This window comes from Aplidium turbinatum, chromosome 13 (assembly GCF_918807975.1).
Source record: "Aplidium turbinatum chromosome 13, kaAplTurb1.1, whole genome shotgun sequence".
NCBI lineage: Eukaryota > Metazoa > Chordata > Ascidiacea > Aplousobranchia > Polyclinidae > Aplidium > Aplidium turbinatum.
Genome location: NC_137484.1, coordinates 19221815 through 19244004, shown reverse-complemented (window position 1 = coordinate 19244004; position 22190 = coordinate 19221815). Strand labels below are relative to the sequence as shown.

General features: G+C 37.9%; 1 protein-coding gene and 1 long non-coding RNA gene across 2 annotated transcripts; one reads left to right on the top strand and one right to left on the bottom strand.

The window, feature by feature from the left end:
- Positions 1-33: 33 nt before the first annotated feature.
- Positions 34-10112, top strand: LOC145782203 (mitochondrial tRNA-specific 2-thiouridylase 1-like). The gene is made up of 9 exons (XM_082593974.1): positions 34-200; positions 371-498; positions 3252-3489; positions 3676-3734; positions 6315-6479; positions 7215-7385; positions 7871-8012; positions 8735-8820; positions 9396-10112. Exons 1-9 carry the CDS (start codon positions 113-115, stop codon positions 9612-9614), a joined length of 1296 nt encoding a protein of 431 aa, XP_082450100.1. The 5' UTR covers positions 34-112; the 3' UTR covers positions 9615-10112.
- A 3186-nt stretch (positions 10113-13298) lies between these two features.
- On the bottom strand, positions 13299-16063 carry LOC145782218 (uncharacterized). The gene is made up of 2 exons (XR_014290821.1): positions 15057-16063; positions 13299-14865 (listed from the first exon to the last, which is right to left on the bottom strand). It is a non-coding gene; the product is annotated as an uncharacterized LOC145782218 (long non-coding RNA).
- Positions 16064-22190: the final 6127 nt, after the last annotated feature.

Sequence of the window (22190 nt, the reverse complement as noted above, 5' to 3'; positions counted from 1 at the left end):
GTTCTAACCATTCTATCTTTTTCTAGCGTGAAATTAACCAGGCTGTGAGCTGGTGTTACTGATGCTGTATTTGAAATATTTTTTCATTGTGAAAAATTATGATTAATGGATAATGACGTTTGGTTCTTTGTCCAAAGTTATTTGTGCTATTTCTGGAGGAGTGGACAGTGCTGTAGCAGCTTTCTTGCTTAAACAAAAAGGTTTGTTAGATTAGATTTTTTTGTATATCATATAGGCTACTGTGAAAAAAAACCTCAGCATATGCTTGTCTTGTCTATAATATGTAGAGTGTAGACTAGTTAATAGATATAGAATTTTTATGTGAGAAATTCCTTAATAACATCACCTAGTATTGCTTTTTTGTTTGAAGGTTATAATGTTACTGGAATTTTTATGAGAAATTGGGATTTGCGTGATGAGATAGGGCATTGTAGCAATGATGAGGACTGTGCATATGCCACCAAAGTTTGTGAAGTGCTGGATATTCCTTTTTATGAAGTAGGTATTAATGTTTTATGTGTTGTTACTTTAATATAAAGTTAAAGTTGTTTTTGTATGGGCTGCATTTCCATAATTCTTAGTAAGTCAGGACGGCTTCTCAGAAATTCTTTGCACAAACTGTATGTTGGTAACACTTTGAGCACCTGCTGTAATAATTAAAAGTAGAGTGTTCAATGATAAATTATTTCTGATGAATCATAGGTCTGCAGTTTTGTTTTACACTTTAATTAACAACGATAGGAAGTAAAACTGTTTATCAAAGTTAAAGTGCATGCTTCATTAATGAAAGTGTGGTGAAAATGCACTTTAGCTGCCCAAATTATTTGAAATTTATTCTTGCATTTTAGCTGCCCAAATAAGTAATCAGAAACTCACAGCGGGTAATTGTCAGCAACAGCAGCCAAGAAATGGTAGAACATGTCGGTGTTTCTGAATTTGCTGCAAAACATGAATTCGTGAATTGCATGACAGAAACAACATCCTTGAGGTTTCGAACTGGCCCTGCAGCTTTAGCCCGCATCCACATATTTTCAACTGAGTGCGTGTGAACGTCGGGATGATCTGAACCGTTATCGCATTCCCGCAATTGCGCTTGGCATGACAATGGTTGTCAGAGCATGCGGTCTTCCAGCCATTGCAATGTTGGCAATTACCTTTTTACGTATAAAACACATTATTATTTTGTTTTTTATTACACAGTTTGAAATAATTTGAGCAGCTAAAGTGCAGGATATGCAGAAAACAAAATTTGCAAATAATTTGGGCAGCTAAAGTGCAGTTTTATCGAAAGTTCATACATAAAACTTTATATCACTCAGACTTGCTATAGTCCAGTAAGTCTGACTTCCAAGTCAGACTTACTGGACTATAGCCCAAGGGCTTTCCTAAAAATATCCATAAGATATGAAAGCAAGACTTTGTAATGGAAATTTTTAGGAAAGCCCAAGTCCCAAGCTTTGATGTGCTCAATTATCTTGCACCAAAATGTCATATACCCCATACTGTAAGGCAGTGACGTTCGGTGGCTTAAACCATTGGGAAAGCAACTTGGAAATATGCTGCAGCAAGGTAGTAGGCACGAGGGGCGTAACCGTCGGGCGAAGCCCGAAGGCAACACTTCCAGCGGGGGGTCTGGGGGGCCTCCCCCAAAAAATTTTGAAAACACTTCCAATTTGGTGCGCTCTGAGAGCATTTCCAAAACAACATCTTCGGACTTTCCCAGTCCGAGGATAAAGACTCAATCAATCAAACTGGGACTAGTCTAGAATGTTGGCTGCTTTTTTAGACTGAGCACAAAAACTTATTGTCAATGTCATCTGTAAGCATTTAAGACATGCATTGGACTGGTGCACTAGTAAAGAGCAAATAATTAGCCTATAAATTAAGCTAGCCCATTCTTGAAGAACACAAGTATCTTTGCTCTGAACTTGTGATGTCAGTCTATTGACTCAAAGAATTTAAAAAACACTTGTGCTGTTTCAGTACTGGTTAGTTAATGTACCCTTTGGAATTGCATGTTTTATTGTTGAATCTATGTTTTTTTTGGTAAGAGAACCAGCTTTATTTTCAGCGTACTCAGTAGCCTATAGTTACAAGCACAAAATCACTCATGTGTAGAGGCTGTATTCCTTTCGCCTGAAACCAAAAGCAGCCGCTATCAGATACGCATTGACTAGGGTTACCATATTTGAAAAAGCAAAATTCCGGACAGTGCATGACTATTTCATGAGACCATATATGCGCTACCGAACTATTAGCCATTAAAATTAGTCAAGGATTCTATATCAAAATTTCACTAGGCTTCCTCTATGACATTTCAAGTAAATCTCTGATTATATGTGCGAAATCGCCTGCTTTTATAGTCTGTTGGAATGTTCTAGTAATTTTCGCAGCATGTGATCTATATCTAACCAATTCTGATTCAGCACAACGGTCAATAAGTTCAAGAAAGTTCCAAAGCTCCATAAAGTTCTAAGTGGTAAACATCATTAATAAATCAAACGCTCTGTTACATCATAATTTCGTACAACCTCGTAGTAAAAAAAATGGCAGTGTTGCACAGTACGATTGCAGATGCAGTAAAATGAGCTGGCTGAGCGAATTTTCTAGAAAAAAAATTTCTAATTCTCCCAAAACGCCCATCATAAAATTCCGGACATTTGAGCATTTTTTAAAATTCCTTCCGGACGCAAAATTTAACACTAAATTCCGGACATGTCCGGAATTTTCCGGACGGTATGGCAACCCTAGCATTGACGTCACTGGGAAAGCAACTTTAACCATAACACCAGATAACACATCTGATTGGCTAAGCAGCTGGTGTCGTTTTGCAAAACGATTGAGGATTGGATAAAACGAAGGCGTTTTTCAATGTAGGGTAAGCAATTTTGAAAGTTGATTTCCCTGGAGCTTCAGTGATGGTTTCTGACAAAAGCGTTTGCGTTAATTGGCATTTATAGGCAAGACATGCGGTTTGGTGAGGACTTAGACTTATCACAAGCGTTATGAGTAATTCTAGTCATGAACACAGTAATTTTCAAGTTAAAATAGACTTGATAAAAATAATAAGAAGTTAAACCTAGAATTCAGTCATTATATTTTGCATAGTTTTCGCTCAGGTAAGCACTGCTTTCCTTGCTTTCCCTCACCGATCGTCACTGCTGTAAGGATAGCACTATCTATTACTTAGTAATATTATTGATCATATCTAGGTGTTGACTGTTTATGCAGTAATTTAATGTTTTTTTAAGGTAAATCTTGTGAAAGAATACTGGACAGATGTGTTCATGCCCAGTGTTGAAGAATATGGAAAGGGTTTTACTCCAAATCCTGATGTGCTTTGTAACCATTACGTGAAGTTTGATGCACTGCATAAAAAATGTCATCGTTTTCTTGATCCTGGCCAAATGATTATTGCAACTGGTCATTATGCTCAAACAACACTTGGTGAAAATGTGCTAATAAAGAATCATAATCATGGAAACAGTGGTGAGTAATATCTATGCAATTTTCATCTGCAAACTACTTTAATCGTTCAATGTTTTTTTACAACTTGGTTTATTTGCTAAAAGCTAACATGAAATTAGAAATTCATGTCCCTTTGTCCCTCACCCAGTCACCCTGAAGTTTATTGAATTGCAGAGCTCGCAGATTAGTTATGTTATTTATGTTTAGATCAACGTTTACTCAAAAGTGTCGATGAGCAAAAAGATCAAACGTTTTTCCTTCATCAGGTAAGATCACTTTATTTTGAAGGTGGTTTGAATGAATTAAATAATAATTATTTCTACTATAATACCATATTATATAATTATACAAATCTTCAACAGAAAGGGCAACTATGAGAGCAATGTGCAGGATAAAAACGATGGGATAAGACTGAAGCATTATAGAGTCCATATGCAGTGCATTAGTAGGCCTCGAAACAACTTTTCTTTTCCGGCGGCCAGATGTGTCCGACTGAAGCAAGCTGTTCGGCGGCCAATCACATGGACATGGCGGCCATCGGAACTTCGACACGCATCAACATACAGTCTTCAAAATTAGCACATTTTTACTTCGGCAGAAACGTTGCCGAGGCCAAACGACAAAAGTTGCAATTGCTGTGAACGTTTATTACAAAACAATTCTACCAAAACATGTAAAACGAGAAGCGAAAAATATACTAGAGTAGTTTATCACGACCGCACTGTTTGATTTATTGTGATGTAATAATACCAAAAGTAGCGATAAAGCGAGCAACAAGATACGCACGCCGCACGCCAGTGGCGTAGCCAAGGGGGGGGGGGGGTTACAAACCCCCCTTTGGCACGCGTGTGACGTCACGATATTGAGAATGATGCTTTTAGTCTAAAAAAAAATTGCCTAATTTTATACAAAACTGCATTAAAAGAGCGAGTTTTGCCAATACCAAACATCTCAGCCAGGAATTAGCAACAAGAAAATATAGAGACTTAGCTTTATTTCCGAAAAATGCCGAAGAAAACATGATCTTATCCTTTTGCTATGCCACCGGACGGCACCATTTTACAGGAATATTCATACCCACATTTTTGTTGAAAACGTTCTCAGAATGTACCAAATTCAAAGTAATTTTTCAATTTTTTTTGGGGGAGGCTCCCCAGACCTCCCACCGCTGGGTGTCGTCTTAGGCGAAACCCCTCCCCCCCTTTCAAAATTCCTGGCTACGCTACTGCCGCACGCTGTTACAGTAATTCACGTTAAATAACTCACGGGGGGAAAGGTAAGTTAATTTTGGGTTGATTCAACGTTCGAGTCAGCACAAATCGATTTAATTTTCCCGGCCGGTTATATTGCGTAACAACAATGCCCAATAAGAAAATTACGTTTGTTTTACATCAATTCGACATCTAGCAACGTTGAATTATTAAAATAATGTGAATTGCTCAACCAGGTATTAGTAACAAATTAATAGCTCCCTGCGAGAAGATTGTCTCGATTTACGCATACACTAACATAATTTTACTGCGAACTACACAAAGTCTGTTTGATATAGAACTAGCTGTCCGAATCGGAATCATCAGATGCTATATCGGAGCACGAGGTTGTGGCATCATCACTGGAATCAGACACATCAAGAGGCTCATCGCTTGGCTGCAAATCTACACCGTCTTCGCCGTTCGCAATAAAGCGTCCACGTTTTGCGGCTTTCGGGCTTTGATACCAATCCACACGCCTCTTTCTTTTTCGTAGAGCTCCATCAGGGTGTTGACTATTGACTAAGGAACAAATCTATGGCTGTGCAATAACGACTGGGAGGAATGTCTAACCCCAACCTTACAAGCGCTCGTGTGGCCTCGGCATTTTTATTGCCGACGTTAATGCGCCATTCATGCATCTGCGTTGGCAATTGCCGACACTAATTTCGAAGACTGAATATATCGCGTCAATAAAGTGTATTGTGATGTCACTTGCATCCTGCGGATGTCAGACATCAGCTGCTTGGTGAATCAATAATGTTAATAATTCAAGCATAGACAGTGTGTATTGTGATTTATCGGGTGCTTTGACTGCTTTCTAATCCTTTGTGATTATAAGTGGCAAAGTACTTTATTCACAAGGCCGATTGCGTAAAATTTTCTCGGAACTTCATGGCGAACAAATACGGCCGACGGAAGGACGAGACCCGGCGGACAAAATGTCGGTTTTAGTAGGTTAATCGCGGCGATGGCCGCCTTCAGTTTCGAGGCCTGCATTAGGTTAGGGTGGCAGCTGACAGAGATGACCTTAGTACAGGTCTTTCGTTGCCATCCTGTTGTGCTGATAGACACTCAATTTGTACATATGTATATATATAGTACTTTTTGTTTGTTTATCGCCAGCAAAACAATAAACTGAACCATAGACCAACAAAGGCAAATGGAGTAAGATGATATGTGCAAAAAAGATAGAAAGGAAGGTTTCTTTGAAAAACATTAACTTTGAAGGTGTGTTAGAAAAGGAGACAGGGATGTTCAAAAAGAGCATACAAAGAACAGGTGAAGGATGAGGCGGGCAAGGTTGGACTGAAGGAGGAAGATGTGATAAGATAGACTGAAATAGAAAAAAAGGGGTGAAGGCAATCGCTGAAAGAAAAAAAAATCAGCCTTCCTTATTAATGGGAAGTGATGATAGAGCATGCTTTTTTGCCATGTTTTTGTTTCCATATGATGTTCAAAAATTGAAATAATCATTTTTTTAGCTTTTTATTAACCGTTTTCTAGATATTTTATTACCGATACTTGTCAATGCTTTGATGTAGTCTACTTATGGTGACGTTACACATGCATTTAATGAACACATGGGTATTGCAGATAACATCTTCGGCATTGTTACATACTTACTTTCCTCTGGGTCATTTACGCAAAGATCGCGTGAAAGAAATTGCAAAAAACTCTCCAATTTCTTTTACATTGCAAAGGAAGGAAAGTATGGGAATCTGCTTTATTGGAAAGAGGAATTTCTCTGACTTTATCAAGGTGAACTTTATTATTTATTTTTTGGTTTTTGTGTAGTTCAAGGGTTGTTGATACAAGAAATGTTACACAAGACGTAATATTGGTGCAACAGTATGTTCAAGAGTTTCCTACAACAAGTCAGCAGTTGTGAACTGAGCAAGCGACAACTGAGCTAGCCACATTTTAGCAAGTGGCTACAGTTGGTAAATAATAAAACTGAGAAAGCCGAACTTGACACAACTTGACATGCCACGAGTGAACGAAATGAGTTTGACAAATGATGACCAATCTAGTCCGACGTGAGCACACAAATCTCATTTGCTCACTTGGCAGTAGCTGAAATGTAATTGCTGGGTTGAAACGCTTGCTGAGTTGTCGCATGCCCAGTGGTCCGACGACCATGTTCAATGCATCAACTATACCAACATTTTTTTACATCATGTGATAAATGTTTGCTCTAACTGTATTTGAATCAGCGGTGTCACACGTAACAAATGCTTTGTCAAATTATTGAGACGTTTCACATTTCAAAGTTTACTTGCCTAGGTTTATACTTACTGTTAAAACATAGTTTGCCTTTAATGGAATCGTTTAATTTTCTATTTTTGATCATTTGCTGATTTATTTTTGCAAAAACGAAAGCGAGAAATTTTCCAGTTTCCTCGTCTCACTGTAAGCAAAATTGGCTTATAAACGAGTGTAAAGCGTTGTACTGCATCGTACAAGACCTTTACAATGTATTTGTTTTTTGTTCAGGATTACCTGCCTGCAAAACCAGGCAGGTTCATATGCTACAACACCGACAGGGTGGTAGGACATCATGAGGGAATTTTCACGTTCACTGTTGGTCAGCGGTCACGGTTGGGTGGATTTTCTGCGTCATATACGGTTTTACACAAAGATGTAGCTACGGGAGACATATTTGTGGTAGGTAGCTTTTAAATCAGGCCATCCAACTGCATTTAAAAGGCCTTGTGAAAGGAAAACTAATGACATTTCCTATCTTGGTACCGCATGGCCATCACAGTTTGTTAGCGCAAGCCAGTCCGCCCCGTAAGCTCAGTGGTTACGCGCCGGCCTCAAGATCATGCGGCGCTGGTTCGACTCTCGGGGTGTGTGCTTGAGCAACGCATTTCAGGACTGCTCTCCATTCAGCGGCACCTAGTGAATGGAATAATTCCCCGGCAACGACACTTCAACAATCGGAAAACTTCACTTTGCCAATCTTGGTAACCGGCCCTGTGTCAAGAGCCTCTACAAGTATGTGAAACTACCAGGAACAACCTATCAAGGCTTTGTCAGTCCGAAGATAAAGATTCAAAACCAACCAATCATGCTTTTCGTTCTACTACTTGCAACTTTTGCAAGTCAGATGAAATTAAAAAACAGCTTTCTGAGATATTTTCTTCTAGGTTCCTGGTACAAACCACCCCTCACTATTCTCCAGGAGCATGATATGCGATTCTCCACACTGGATTGGAGGAAGACCTCTTGGATGGAAGGATGGGGAGCCTTTTTATTGTCAGTTTCGTTTCCTTCATCAACAACCTCTTGGTACGGTTTAAGCATTGTCGCCATTTTAGGGTTAGTTGCACTAATAGCAGATGATTCATCGATTAAGCAAATCAACCCATTCAAAAGCTTAATCCGCCTATTAACTTTTTTATTATTTAATAATGGTAATCCGCAGGTTTGAATCGACGATTACTGATTGTCGGATGAAGTTTGCTTAATCTGATTCTCGATTAAATAATCAGACGATTAGCTCAATAGGCTAGTGTTAATGCATCCAATCCTGATAGTGGATAATGTACTGCTTTTATGGTATAATAATCGTGTAATCATAAACTTCGTTCATAGATTCCACGATTTTGAAGTGTAATAATCAGAAAGCGTTATTATCATTTAAATAAGCACCATATTTTAAATTGGAATTTATTACGCCAATTTTTATCTTGAGATTAATTATTTTAAATTGTAAGTTTCACTTCGGCAATTGCGCAAACAAACAAACAAACTTTTCGAACCGCTGATGCCGTTTGACGTTATGCAGTTTTCCATTCGCCAGTTGCTGTTGTGTTGATATTTAACTTTTTTTTGAGTCATTGGTGTAACGGTGTGAATATTGAATCACGTGGTGAACGGTTGTATCGAATTGCAAACCATGTGAAGCGTCACTCATTTGCACAAAAGCAGAGACACTATGTGATTTTATTTAATGGTACGGCAGTCATGATAACTTTGTATTTTCACTAACACTTTCAACTTTAATACAGTTGACTGCGTCTTATATGCCCTGCCAGAGATGAACAAACTTCTTGTTGTATTGAATCAGCCTGAGAGAGCCTTGACTGTTGGTCAAGTAAGTTTCGCTTAATTAGCGTAGGCTAATTCCAAGTTTCATTACGACTGCTTACAGCTTCTTGTTGTTGCTAGTCATGTGGCATTATTGCCTCTGAGTTGTAGCCGTTTGACCGTAAGCCTCATTGCAATTTCACAGTATATATAAAGGGCTTTTAGAGTTAAACTGCGTTTTCAAACAAATCAAAGAAGCGAAAAATTTCAGTATTTTCAGCTCTCGACTTAATCAAAAACAGACATAGCTCAGCAACAATACGACATTTAATATAATAACACAGAATTAAATTATAGCAAACGCTTTCGACTATAATAGATATAGTCCTTTTCGAGCCTTTAAAAGAAAAATAATTATACATTGCTTTGCGTATTATTGCTGAGCTATGTCTGTTTATGGTTAAAAAAATAACTTCACCCAAGTTGCACTAATGAACAAAAGTTGGCCAAAATGATATGGAATGGATAATTGGATATTATACCTTGCTATGCAAATTCTGAACTTTGTCTTGACCCTTGTTTTGACAAACTGTGGTAAATATATTATTTTAATTATGAACAGTTTGCATTATTTATTTTCAGGATGGTGTGTTTTACCTTGGCAATGAATGCTTGGGTGGAGCTCGGATTGATGACGTGGGACCAACCATGCATGAATGCACATCACGTGATAACATTCAATTTGCACACTTCCGCAAGAATCCGGAAATGTGGCAAAAATTAATCGACAATCACGAAGAAATAGTGTTGTTTTCAAAACAACAGGAAAGGACGTTTCAAAATTGTTCGAAACACATGTAGCTATCACCATGTAACATCGACCAAAGTTATTATTAATTCCCTAGTTTATCCTAAAACAGGGGTTTTCAACCTGTTTTGCACCACGACCCCCTCAGAGCAATCAACGTAGCCTCGTGACCCCCCATAAACATATGGAACAAAAACATATTTAATGCAAAATTTAACCAAATTTGATTCAGGACGACATCCAGTTTTGTCTCGTCTCGATGTTCTAATGCAAACTTTTGAAATCGAAAACGTCTTTTCACAGCGTTATTACCTACGTTTTTTTACATTTTCTCCAATTATTATTTCCATTTCCTATCAAGCTTGGCTTGATTATAAGAGAAAAAATAATAAGAATAAGCTACACTTTCACCGGTTGAAGTTATTGCAATTTTTTTTTAGTTTATTGAAATCAGCTTCAGTGAGATGTTTGGTGTTGCATTTTTTAAACCAGCTTTTCAATGTGTGGAACTGTTGCTGAAAGAACTTTTAAATAAAATAGCCTACACACTAGTGGAGTATCCTGGTGGGATGAGCAAGGGAAGCAATAAAACTCGTGAGAGGTTAGAGCGTGCCGAAGGCACGCGTATTCTAGGGGTCCGGGGTCATGCCCCCCCGGAAAAACTTTGCCAAATTTCACTCAAATGATGGACTATAGTGCTTTCTGGAAACACTTTTAGGTAATATTTGTATGAAATTTTTTAGCAGATAAACAGCTTTTAGCTTCTTAAAGGTAGCTCTTACACACGAGTAGCTCTTAACCTCTCATCAGCACACGTGGCTCAGTGGTTATCGCCTTCGGCTCTGGTGCTGGTAGCCCTGGGTTCGATTCCAGGTCGGGTCATACCAACGACTTTAAAAAGAGTACCGATTGTGTTATTTCTTGCATAACGCAGTGAGGGTAAATCGGGTAATAATCTGGTGACATATCACACTTTTCCAATCTGCCTTGAGCCAGCATGGAAGCAGTAGCCTACGACTCATAAAATCACATGGAACCCTGTCAAGTAACCGATGTTGATGCGCAATCTGCTGCAATTGGAGACAGTGAATGATTATTATATTACACACGAACGGGCAAAAGCTGCGGCTAAAATTAGAGAACACCAAAAGCTCAGCTAAAGCTACCTACTGCTGTAGTAGCTTAAGCCAGTATTCATTTCAGTCAGGTCTAGCCAAGACCTTGTTTGTTTTTCATATGTTTATCCTGCATTGCGGGAAAGCGGACTTGAGCGCTATGCATCGGTGCACGCCTTCCGACGTACACCTGACCCACGCTGCAGCCGACGGCAATGTCTGTTTCCAGTTGTCTACTCTACTTATCAGTGGCGGCTCGTCATAAGGGACTGCAGCCCCCCCAACATTTTTGTGCATTTGTGAATTATATTACATATAGATAGTTTTGCCATGTTTTTTTTTTTTATTTATTTCGCTTGAAGAATTAAAAAAACTCTTAATCTTAATTTTTTTTGCAATAAAAAAAAAGTTTGTGTTACAAAAATTAATTGGCAACTCTGGGTCTGCAAATTCTGCAGGTCCGGTGTTTCTTGTTCTTTTTTTTATGACGTAAGTTTTTCAGAAAAAAGTTTTCTAGCGTCACTGAACAAGCGCTGTAGGGACTGCAAATAGAACAGACCCCGGTCAGGGATTCCAACTTTGGTTCTCGTAAATCTTTAGGGTAAGCGTGTGGAAGCTATCGGTGATTAGGTGAAGGGGTCGTAGGTACCTTCTCAATCTCTATCTTGTTTACTATAGTTTACTTGATCTGTGTTTTGAGAAGTCACTGAGACAGACTAGTTTTGATGTGAAGTAAAGCCAATTACTGTAATTATTGGTGCTCTTTAACAATTCGTCCTTTTGTGATGATGACGTCATGATACGTCACACACGTTGGAATGGACTATTATAAAGGAGGAAGTACGGGGTGGAAATGCACTGAAAAACACCTGAAGAAAATTGTCTCCCATTTATTCATTTGTTGTTCAATTTCAACAAATTTGCTATCGTTGGAAAGCACAAGCACAAATCTAACTAACTAAGTTAATACCAAGTCCCAAAATAATACTAGCTCCATCTGGTGACCACCTGAACTTGACCAAATTCAAGCCATTATTAAAAGTTTACATTTAATGATAAAAACATTAAACGACAGCCAATGAAAGAACATGTTACTGTGTTACTAACTCAGTGCATTTATAACTCAGTCCGGTACAGGTTTATAATTATTTATATTAGGTTAGCCCAGGGATATTAGAACTATTGTTCTAGATATCCCTGGGTTAGCTTACTGGTTGATACAGCCCCCCCATGTTTTAGACCACGAGTCGCCACTGCTACTTATGACTTAAATTTGGTACTACGCATTACTCGAAATTGATCACTGAGTAGAGGCAATTATCGTAAAGTTTCTTGCCCAGAGAAACAACAGCAAGTGCGGGTGGCTGGAGTCGAACATGCAGGCTCTCGAGTCTCGACTACGAGCCCAACGCGCTAACCACTCGGCCACTGCTGCCGAGTGGTTAGCGCGTTGGGTTAGCTCTAACCACTCATATCCTGTCTTATGCCAAAGTCTATCCAGCCAGGATAACAGTGTAAAGCTAAGATTAGGCTCAAACTTTTCCTTACGAGGCCGATATAACCCTAACAGCGCCTTAGATTTTATCATTTCGTAGCCTACCGTTCATCATCAGTGGTTATCTCCGCCTGCGGCAGATTGCGCATCAACATGGCTTATTTGCTCCCAAGAGTGGCGATTTTGAGCCAACTCGCCCAGTGTCTTCAAGTTGAGTCCGGTCCATGATTGAATGTTGTCTTGCCATCGTTTTGGTTGTCTGCTACGTTTTCTTTTTCCTTCTACTTTGCCTTCTGTGCAAACTTTGCTGATTCCGAATTGTGATCTTTTAGTGTGGCCGAACAGTTTTAAAACTTTTGATTTTATTATTGCTGCAATTGGATGTAGTTTTGTCATAGTTTAGCCGTTGGTTTAGCCTACCGTTACAATACCCAATAACAAGCGATTCAGAAATTGCTTCCACAGATTAGTTAAAAGAAACGTAAATCGTGTAAACTTTGCGCTGCTTTTTTTTGTTTCTTCGCATAGCAAAAACGAGAGAAAGGGATGCGATACGAATCTCTGCTTCGGTAAACTTCCAACTTAAAAAAAAATTAAAACCGAGCTGAAATCATACTGGAACATGAGTTAGAAGCTGTTTTAATTCGTATTCAAGTAAAGAATTTACGAAATAGTGTTACTGAAAGCTATCATCTCTTTTTTATTTTTTAACAAGGGGATGCAATGCTTCCATTGAGGATACGCCCCTGCTACGTACACTCTGAATTTTTTTAATGCCTTTAAAAGCGATACCGGTAGGCTACTGACCAGTGGTGGCTCGTGACCTTTGGTGATGGGGGTGCTGCAAATGTTGATGGTAAGTATGACGTCATAATGTGACACGAACAGTCGAGCGCCGAAGGCGCGAGCTTCCTAGGGGGGTCTGAGGGCATGCCCCCCCAGAAAATTTTGCACTTTTATATGCTCTAAAATGCCATTGCTGGTGTTTTCAGGACAAAAAATAAAAATTTTGAGCAGTTGAAAATGTGGACTTTGAGAACTTTGAAACAAAAAAATTGCTTTTTCTGAAAGGTTGGTACAAAATAGGAAATCTGAAGTAGGCCTAATAGATGGGAACATTTTGCTCATAATATGAATATCAATCAATCATTTTATTTTTTGTCATTAACACGTCCGGGACGAAAAAGATACTCTTAACTACAATAGTCGATATAGACCTACCAGCACGTTAATGAATGGGAAAAGGTGGCAAAACCTTGAAAGGTTTAAAACGTTCCTGAATAGAAAATCATGTAGTAGGCTATGTCTGTAGTTAGCACGGCCACAAAACCCAAAAAGCAAACAGTAAAAAATAAAACAAAAACAAGCACAAATGTAGCAATGAATGACAACCTAATGAAAAGTGTTGTGGATTGAATTTGTCAGATCCAAGATTGATGTGGATGATCAATGAGCAGTAATCATAATAATTATAGGATGGAGAAAGAAAACCGAACATAAAAGAAACCCATCCTCACTCCTCAGGCAAAAGCTCGTTTCGATGTGGCCCAGGAGAGCAGGTGTTGAGCTCTTTCTATGGTCAGACTGCACATCACACAGTAACCTATGGTGATTAAGGTTTGAGATCCAGTTTAAGTTATTGTTTCTTGTCCTGGTGGGTGAAGATGGAATGGATGAGCTGCTGGTAGATAAGATGATGATGTCCTGATGGTGTTGATGAAGCTCTCATCCCCTTTTGCGACGTGTCGTGTTGATTATGGAGTGTTGCGTTTGCTGTTAATATCTACAAACATAAAAGTACAGCACAAGCAGTCGACATTATTGTTAGGTAGGCCTAATCTTTTGTAAATTATTTCGGATTTCCACTAAAATCTTCACAAGAATGCAAGAAAGTCTTTCTACATTGTCTTTCTATTGTGTATCCGTTTTGTTTGCTTAAATTTTGTTTTAGATTGTGGACAAAAAGTGACTTTGTATCACTCTATCTAATTGAAGAAGGAAATTTGTTCCATGTTTTCGCACCTGTGAATTCTATTGAATGCTGAGTTACAAGCGTTTTTGAGAAGTATGGAATGTTTAGAGAATCATTATCATGGTTTCTTGTACACAGGCAGTGAACCTCTTTGACACATTTAAAACGGTTGGAGAAGCAATCTGGTAGTAAATTGTTGTGAAATTTAAACACGAAAACACTAATTTCCAGTTTGAACAATTGCTCAATTGATATCGGATCTTGCTACAACTACCATTGTTGGGACAAAAAATACGATGAATTCAAAGCAGATTTTTTCTCCTAATTTACAAGTAAAAAGAGAGTGTCCAACAGGAGATTGACAATCTAGCCTATATAATATACATTGGTTAAAATTATTTGCAATATCATATATATAATATGCATATAAGCACTGTTTTGTAAATAGTTACCAGTTTTAACAAATTAGATAGGCATAGGCTATTATAGGCCTAACCCAAAACATAAAAAGATTAATTAATCAGTACGATACTTAACTTTAGGATGGCTTCTGAAGATTTGATTATGTGTGTCTGTGAATAAATAAATACAAAACTGTTGCCATTGATTGTTCAGACATTTCTTTTCCCAAATTGGTGTTTTGCATCGTTGACGAGTTGAACACTCCGTTTAGTGAGAGACTCAGTCAAGGCCATGGATGATCCAGCAAAGTTTTTCTTTCGCTGAAATACAAGATTTCTTGTGGTTTGTCTGACAAATTATTTTATGATGGGTTATTTTATTACTATGAATAACAAATAAACAAAAGACACAAAGTTCCTACAGTGCATGCTGCACATGCACTATGCAGGCTATAATTAGGGTGCATACAAAGGTAAACAGTGGGATAAACTACAAAACATAAGTTACTTACAAATAAACTGCTCCATGTCAACTGGAACCAAGCTTATTTATAGACAAAATCCATTCTTCTTGTTTACTTTTGAGCAAAATTATGACTTTGTCGTTAATGTCTGGGTAACGAAGAATTTTTTCTCTGTTGAAATGACGGCAATAGCATTTAATGATTGGAGCCTTTCTTGATTGATGGTACTCAGAAAAGTTTTGATTCTTTTTAATGTCGAAAAGCAGCGTTCAGGCTCTGCTGTGGTCATAGGAATAATTAGGAGGATTTTTAACAGTTTGGAAATTTCACTGAGAGCATCTCTGAATAAATGTCAACAATTCAAATAACACGGAATATTCATACATGTCCATTGTCCAATCTGCTGTAGAATACTGCAAGTTCAGTTTCAAACTTTTCTTTTTCTATGATGGGATATGCTTCCACAGTTACTGCCACCTCATGTATGGGCAGTTTATTCTTAAAGCTATTGAAGCTTCTCTTGTTGAACAATTTTGCATTTACTAATTGTTTGGTGAAGCAATATCTAGCCATTATGTCAACACATATGCAGTCACATACCTCCTTCGCTTCAGCCATAAGTGTTTTTGAAGAATTCTCACAGTACGATACTTTTGAGTTTCTTATCACAAAAATTGCACTTTTGAAATTGCTTATATATTCATGTACTTTGAACACATCAATATCTCGAGATTGCATTTGGTTGAAAATCACTTCAACATGAGACATTATTTGATAAAAAAGCTGCAACCAAAAGAGGAATTTTTTGTTGGTAAGGTAATGCAAAATACCTGTTGCTTCTGAAATGGTATGATCAGTAGTTGATGTAGACTGTAGTGTATTTCATCAAGGCAGGATTTTAAGGGTTCCAAATGTTCATGAACTTTATTAACTGTTCGTAGGATGAAAGTTCACATTGACAGCACCACGTTGCAGCCTCCCATGTCATAACCTATCCTTCTACCAGTCTACAGCTTGCTGCACAACTAGACTAGCACTTATAAACCATCAACACACAGCCTGAAAATAACAATGCGATGTGGAATTAATGTAAATATGGCAGACCCTGCTCAGCAAAATGCTGATAAAAAAATCTAGCCAATTAAGAAATTGCGTTGTTCTTACAGTTACACCCCTAGATCTTTGACCTTAACTTATTATCGCAAGTAAACAAAGAACCTAGCTTAAATCTAATTAAGTAAGAACAATAATGATAACCTAGTGACTAGGTCCTAGTCTAAGCTCAATCAAGATAACCTAGGTCCTAGTCTAAGCTTTATCTTTTTGTGCAGAAAGCAAAGCATATTAGTCTAACCATGTAACAGCATCAGTCACAGCCACCTAACATTGTGCTTGAAAACGATGAAGTATACTTGCAACAATAGTTAGCCTGACCAGCAACTGCAAAATTTGCAGTTCGGTATCGTCGAGTTTTAAAACCACCGTCATTCTGACAGAATAGTTTTTCCGCTTTCCGCCTAAAAAAGTCATCCGTGAATAAGTGCGAGGCATAAAATGCGACCTGACATAGCTTCGAAAAACCTTAAATAAAACAATAACTCGCAACACGTGCCACTTAAATTTTACATGCATCGGATTCAGTATTAAATTACCTTTCCAGGGATGTGCACCAATAGGTGGGCATTTGCAAGGAACTCCCAGCAGAACGCTTCAAAGATGGAGGATATATTTACTATAAACATTAAAACAATACGATGTTTGCATAATGGACACCACTTCAAACATCTTCAAATAGAACTTTAATCCGCAACACGTGCCACTTAAATTTTGCATGCATCGGATTTAGTATTGAATTACCTTTCCAGGGATGTGCATCAATAGGTGGGCATTTGGAAGGAACTCCCAGCAGAACGCTCCAAAGATGGAGGATATATTTACGATAAACATTAAAATAATATGATTTTTGCATAATAGACACCACTTCAAACATCTTCGAATAGAACTATAATCCGCAACACGTGCCACTTAAATTTTGCATGCATCGGATTTAGTATTAAATTACCTTTCCAGGGATGTGCACCAATAGGTGGGCATTTGGAAGGAACTCCCAGCAGAACGCTTCAAAGATGGAGGATATATTTACGATAAACAGTAAAATAATATGATTTTTGCATAATTGACACCACTTCAAACATCTTGAAATAAAACTTTAATCCGCAACACGTGCCACTTAAATTTTGCATGCATCGGATTTAGTATTGAATTACCTTTCCAGGGATGTGCATCAATAGGTGGGCATTTGGAAGGAACTCCCAGCAGAACGCTCCAAAGATGGAGGATACATTTACGATAAACATTAAAATAATATGATTTTTGCATAATAGACACCACTTCAAACATCTTCGAATAGAACTATAATCCGCAACACGTGCCACTTAAATTTTGCATGCATCGGATTTAGTATTGAATTACCTTTCCAGGGATGTGCATCAATAGGTGGGCATTTGGAAGGAACTCCCAGCAGAACGCTCCAAAGATGGAGGATATATTTACGATAAACATTAAAATAATACGATTTTTGCATAATAGACACCACTTCAAACATCTTCGAATAGAACTATAATCCGCAACACGTGCCACTTAAATTTTGCATGCATCGGATTCAGTATTAAATTACCTTTCCAGGGATGTGCACCAATAGGTGGGCATTGGGAAGGAACTCCCAGAAGAATGCTTCAAAGATGGAGGATATATTTACGATCAACATTAAAATAATATGATTTTTGCATAATTGACACCACTTCAAACATCTTGAAATAGAACTATAATCCGCAACACGTGCCACTTAAATTTTGCATGCATCGGATTTACTTTTGAATTACCTTTCCAGGGATGTGCATCAATAGGTGGGCATTTGGAAGGAACTCCCAGCAGAACGCTCCAAAGATGGAGGATATATTTACGATAAACATTAAAATAATACGATTTTTGCATAATAGACACCACTTCAAACATCTTCGAATAGAACTATAATCCGCAACACGTGCCACTTAAATTTTGCATGCATCGGATTTAGTATTGAATTACCTTTCCAGGGATGTGCATCAATAGGTGGGCATATGGAAGGAACTCCCAGCAGAACGCTCCAAAGATGGAGGATATATTTACGATAAACATTAAAATAATACGATTTTTGCATAATAGACACCACTTCAAACATCTTCGAATAGAACTATAATCCGCAACACGTGCCACTTAAATTTTGCATGCATCGGATTTAGTATTAAATTACCTTTCCAGGGATGTGCATCAATAGGTGGGCATTTGGAAGGAACTCCCAGCAGAATGCTTCAAAGATGGAGGATATATTTACGATAAACATTAAAATAATACGATTTTTGCATAATAGACACCACTTCAAACATCTTCGAATAGAACTATAATCCGCAACACGTGCCACTTAAATTTTGCATGCATCGGATTCAGTATTAAATTACCTTTCCAGGGATGTGCACCAATAAGTGGGCATTTGGAAGGAACTCCCAGCAGAATGCTTCAAAGATGGAGGATATATTTACGATAAACATTAAAATAATATGATTTTTGCATAATTGACACCACTTCAAACATCTTGAAATAAAACTTTAATCCGCAACACGTGCCACTTAAATTTTGCATGCATCGGATTTAGTATTGAATTACCTTTCCAGGGATGTGCATCAATAGGTGGGCATTTGGAAGGAACTCCCAGCAGAACGCTTCAAAGATGGAAGATATATTTACGATAAACATTAAAATAATATGATTTTTGCATAATTGACACCACTTCAAACATCTTGAAATAAAACTTTAATCCGCAACACGTGCCACTTAAATTTTGCATGCATCGGATTTAGTATTGAATTACCTTTCCAGGGATGTGCATCAATAGGTGGGCATTTGGAAGGAACTCCCAGCAGAACGCTCCAAAGATGGAGGATATATTTACGATAAACATTAAAATAATACGATTTTTGCATAATAGACACCACTTCAAACATCTTCGAATAAAATTTTAATCCGCAACACGTGCCACTTAAATTTTGCATGCATCGGATTTAGTATTGAATTACCTTTCCAGGGATGTGCATCAATAGGTGGGCATTTGGAAGGAACTCCCAGCAGAACGCTGCAAAGATGGAGGATATATTTACGATAAACATTAAAATAATACGATTTTTGCATAATAGACACCACTTCAAACATCTTCGAATAGAACTATAATCTGCAACACGTGCCACTTAAATTTTGCATGCATCGGATTCAGTATTAAATTACCTTTCCAGGGATGTGCATCAATAGGTGGGCATTTGGAAGGAACTCCCAGCAGAACGCTTCAAAGATGGAGGATATATTTACGATAAACATTAAAATAATATGATTTTTGCATAATAGACACCTCTTCAAACATCTTGAAATAAAACTTTAATCCGCAACACGTGCCACTTAAATTTTGCATGCATCGGATTTAGTATTGAATTACCTTTCCAGGGATGTGCATCAATAGGTGGGCATTTGGAAGGAACTCCCAGCAGAACGCTCCAAAGATGGAGGATATATTTACGATAAACATTAAAATAATACGACTTTTGCATAATAGACACCACTTCAAACATCTTCGAATAGAACTATAATCCGCAACATGTGCCACTTAAATTTTGCATGCATCGGATTCAGTATTAAATTACCTTTCCAGGGATGTGCACCAATAGGTGGGCATTTGGAAGGAACTCCCAGCAGAACGCTTCAAAGATGGAAGATATATTTACGATAAACATTATAATAATACGAATTTTGCATAATTGACACCTCTTCAAACATCTTGAAATAGAACTTTAATCCGCAACACGTGCCACTTAAATTTTGCATGCATCGGATTCAGTATTAAATTACCTTTCCAGGTATGTGCATCAATAGGTGGGCATTTGGAAGGAACTCCCAGCAGAACGCTCCAAAGATGGAGGATATATTTACGATAAACATTAAAATAATACGATTTTTGCATAATAGACACCACTTCAAACATCTTCGAATAAAACTTTAATCCGCAACACGTGCCACTTAAATTTTGCATGCATCGGATTTAGTATTGAATTACCTTTCCAGGGATGTGCATCAATAGGTGGGCATTTGGAAGGAACTCCCAGCAGAACGCTTCAAAGATGGAGGATATATTTACGATAAACATTAAAGTAATATGATTTTTGCATAATAGACACCTCTTCAAACATCTTGAAATAAAACTTTAATCCGCAACACGTGCCACTTAAATTTTGCATGCATCGGATTTAGTATTGAATTACCTTTCCAGGGATGTGCATCAATAGGTGGGCATTTGGAAGGAACTCCCAGCAGAACGCTCCAAAGATGGAGGATATATTTACGATAAACATTAAAATAATACGACTTTTGCATAATAGACACCACTTCAAACATCTTCGAATAGAACTATAATCCGCAACATGTGCCACTTAAATTTTGCATGCATCGGATTCAGTATTAAATTACCTTTCCAGGGATGTGCACCAATAGGTGGGCATTTGGAAGGAACTCCCAGCAGAACGCTTCAAAGATGGAAGATATATTTACGATAAACATTATAATAATACGAATTTTGCATAATTGACACCTCTTCAAACATCTTGAAATAGAACTTTAATCCGCAACACGTGCCACTTAAATTTTGCATGCATCGGATTCAGTATTAAATTACCTTTCCAGGTATGTGCATCAATAGGTGGGCATTTGGAAGGAACTCCCAGCAGAACGCTCCAAAGATGGAGGATATATTTACGATAAACATTAAAATAATACGATTTTTGCATAATAGACACCACTTCAAACATCTTCGAATAGAACTATAATCCGCAACACGTGCCACTTAAATTTTGCATGCATCGGATTCAGTATTAAATTACCTTTCCAGGGATGTGCACCAATAGGTGGGCATTTGGAAGGAACTCCCAGCAGAACGCTTCAAAGATGTAAGCGAAGCTGGAAGAGTGAAGAGTGAAGCATTAGCTGGACCTCTTCGGTTAATGCACGAAGCTGCCAGGAGAATTGCAAAGATTTCGTCAGAATCGAAGTTACCTTTGGATGAGGAGGAATACATTCAGTCGTTCAAGACCATGCTGATGGACGTTGTTCATAGCTGGTGCAATGGTTCCACGTTCGCTCAGATAGCTGAGATGACCGACACATACGAAGGCAGCATCATCAGGTGCATGAGAAGATTAGAAGAACTTCTACGAGAAATGTGCCACGCGGCGAAGGCGATTGGAAATACTCAACTGGAAAATAAATTCGCGGAAGGCATCTGCCTCATCAAGCGAGATATTATATTTGCTGCCAGTCTTTACCTCTGATGTCTACAGCGCCAGTTTTGTCGCTTTATTCGTCGAGCGAAGTTTAACATCAATACGCCCCGTTAGCTCTTCAAAGAAATATGTTATTATTCACCAATATAGCAATTGTGTTGATTAACCAACTTATTTCAAGAATTACTATTTTTGCACCAAACTTAACCCGCTGTTATGAATAGGATAGCCTACAGATCTACCGAAAAACTTCGCTCCAACTAATTCTCCATTGTCTAATTTAGTGGTTCTCAACCTGGGTGCCATTTACAACAGCCTACTCTGGGGTGCCGCGAGCTATTTCTCATATTCATTTTTATCTGTTTTCACATAATTAATTAGCTAGAATCATTGTTGCTGATAAGAATTTGGAAGCACGTTTGCTTTTGTTACATCATTAATCAAGGGCTTTAATAAAGGGCTTTTTTATGATATAAAAAATCAAAAGATATGACTTTATTTTTTGAGATACAGGGTGACCCAAAAAGATTCGTACCCATGTTTTATTCGATTTTTTCACATTTGGAACACATCTTGGAAAAGCCATAAATTGACTAAAAATTGACAGAAAAAGCTAAAACTCTGGTCAATGGTCTTTCATAAACTGAATAATGTGTGGTTGTAATTTGAAATAAATAGCTTTTCAATCAAAGTCACAATTGAAATTTTCATGGGTACGAATCTTTTTGGGTCACCCTGTATATGACAATATATGACTTTAATTTTTAAACATCAAGTTTATGCTAATTTTCATAATTAAGAATAACATATTCGAATTCGAATAACA

What these genes read in the sequence shown, in the direction of transcription:
- LOC145782203 (XM_082593974.1), top strand. Translation starts at nt 113, where the DNA reads ATGACGTTTGGTTCTTTGTCCAAAGTTATTTGTGCTATTTCTGGAGGA. An exon ending in TCATAATCATGGAAACAGTG is followed by an intron (nt 3,490 to 3,675) that starts GTGAGTAATATC and finishes ATTTATGTTTAG; the next exon opens with ATCAACGTTTACTCAAAAGT. An exon ending in CTACGGGAGACATATTTGTG is followed by an intron (nt 7,386 to 7,870) that starts GTAGGTAGCTTT and finishes ATTTTCTTCTAG; the next exon opens with GTTCCTGGTACAAACCACCC.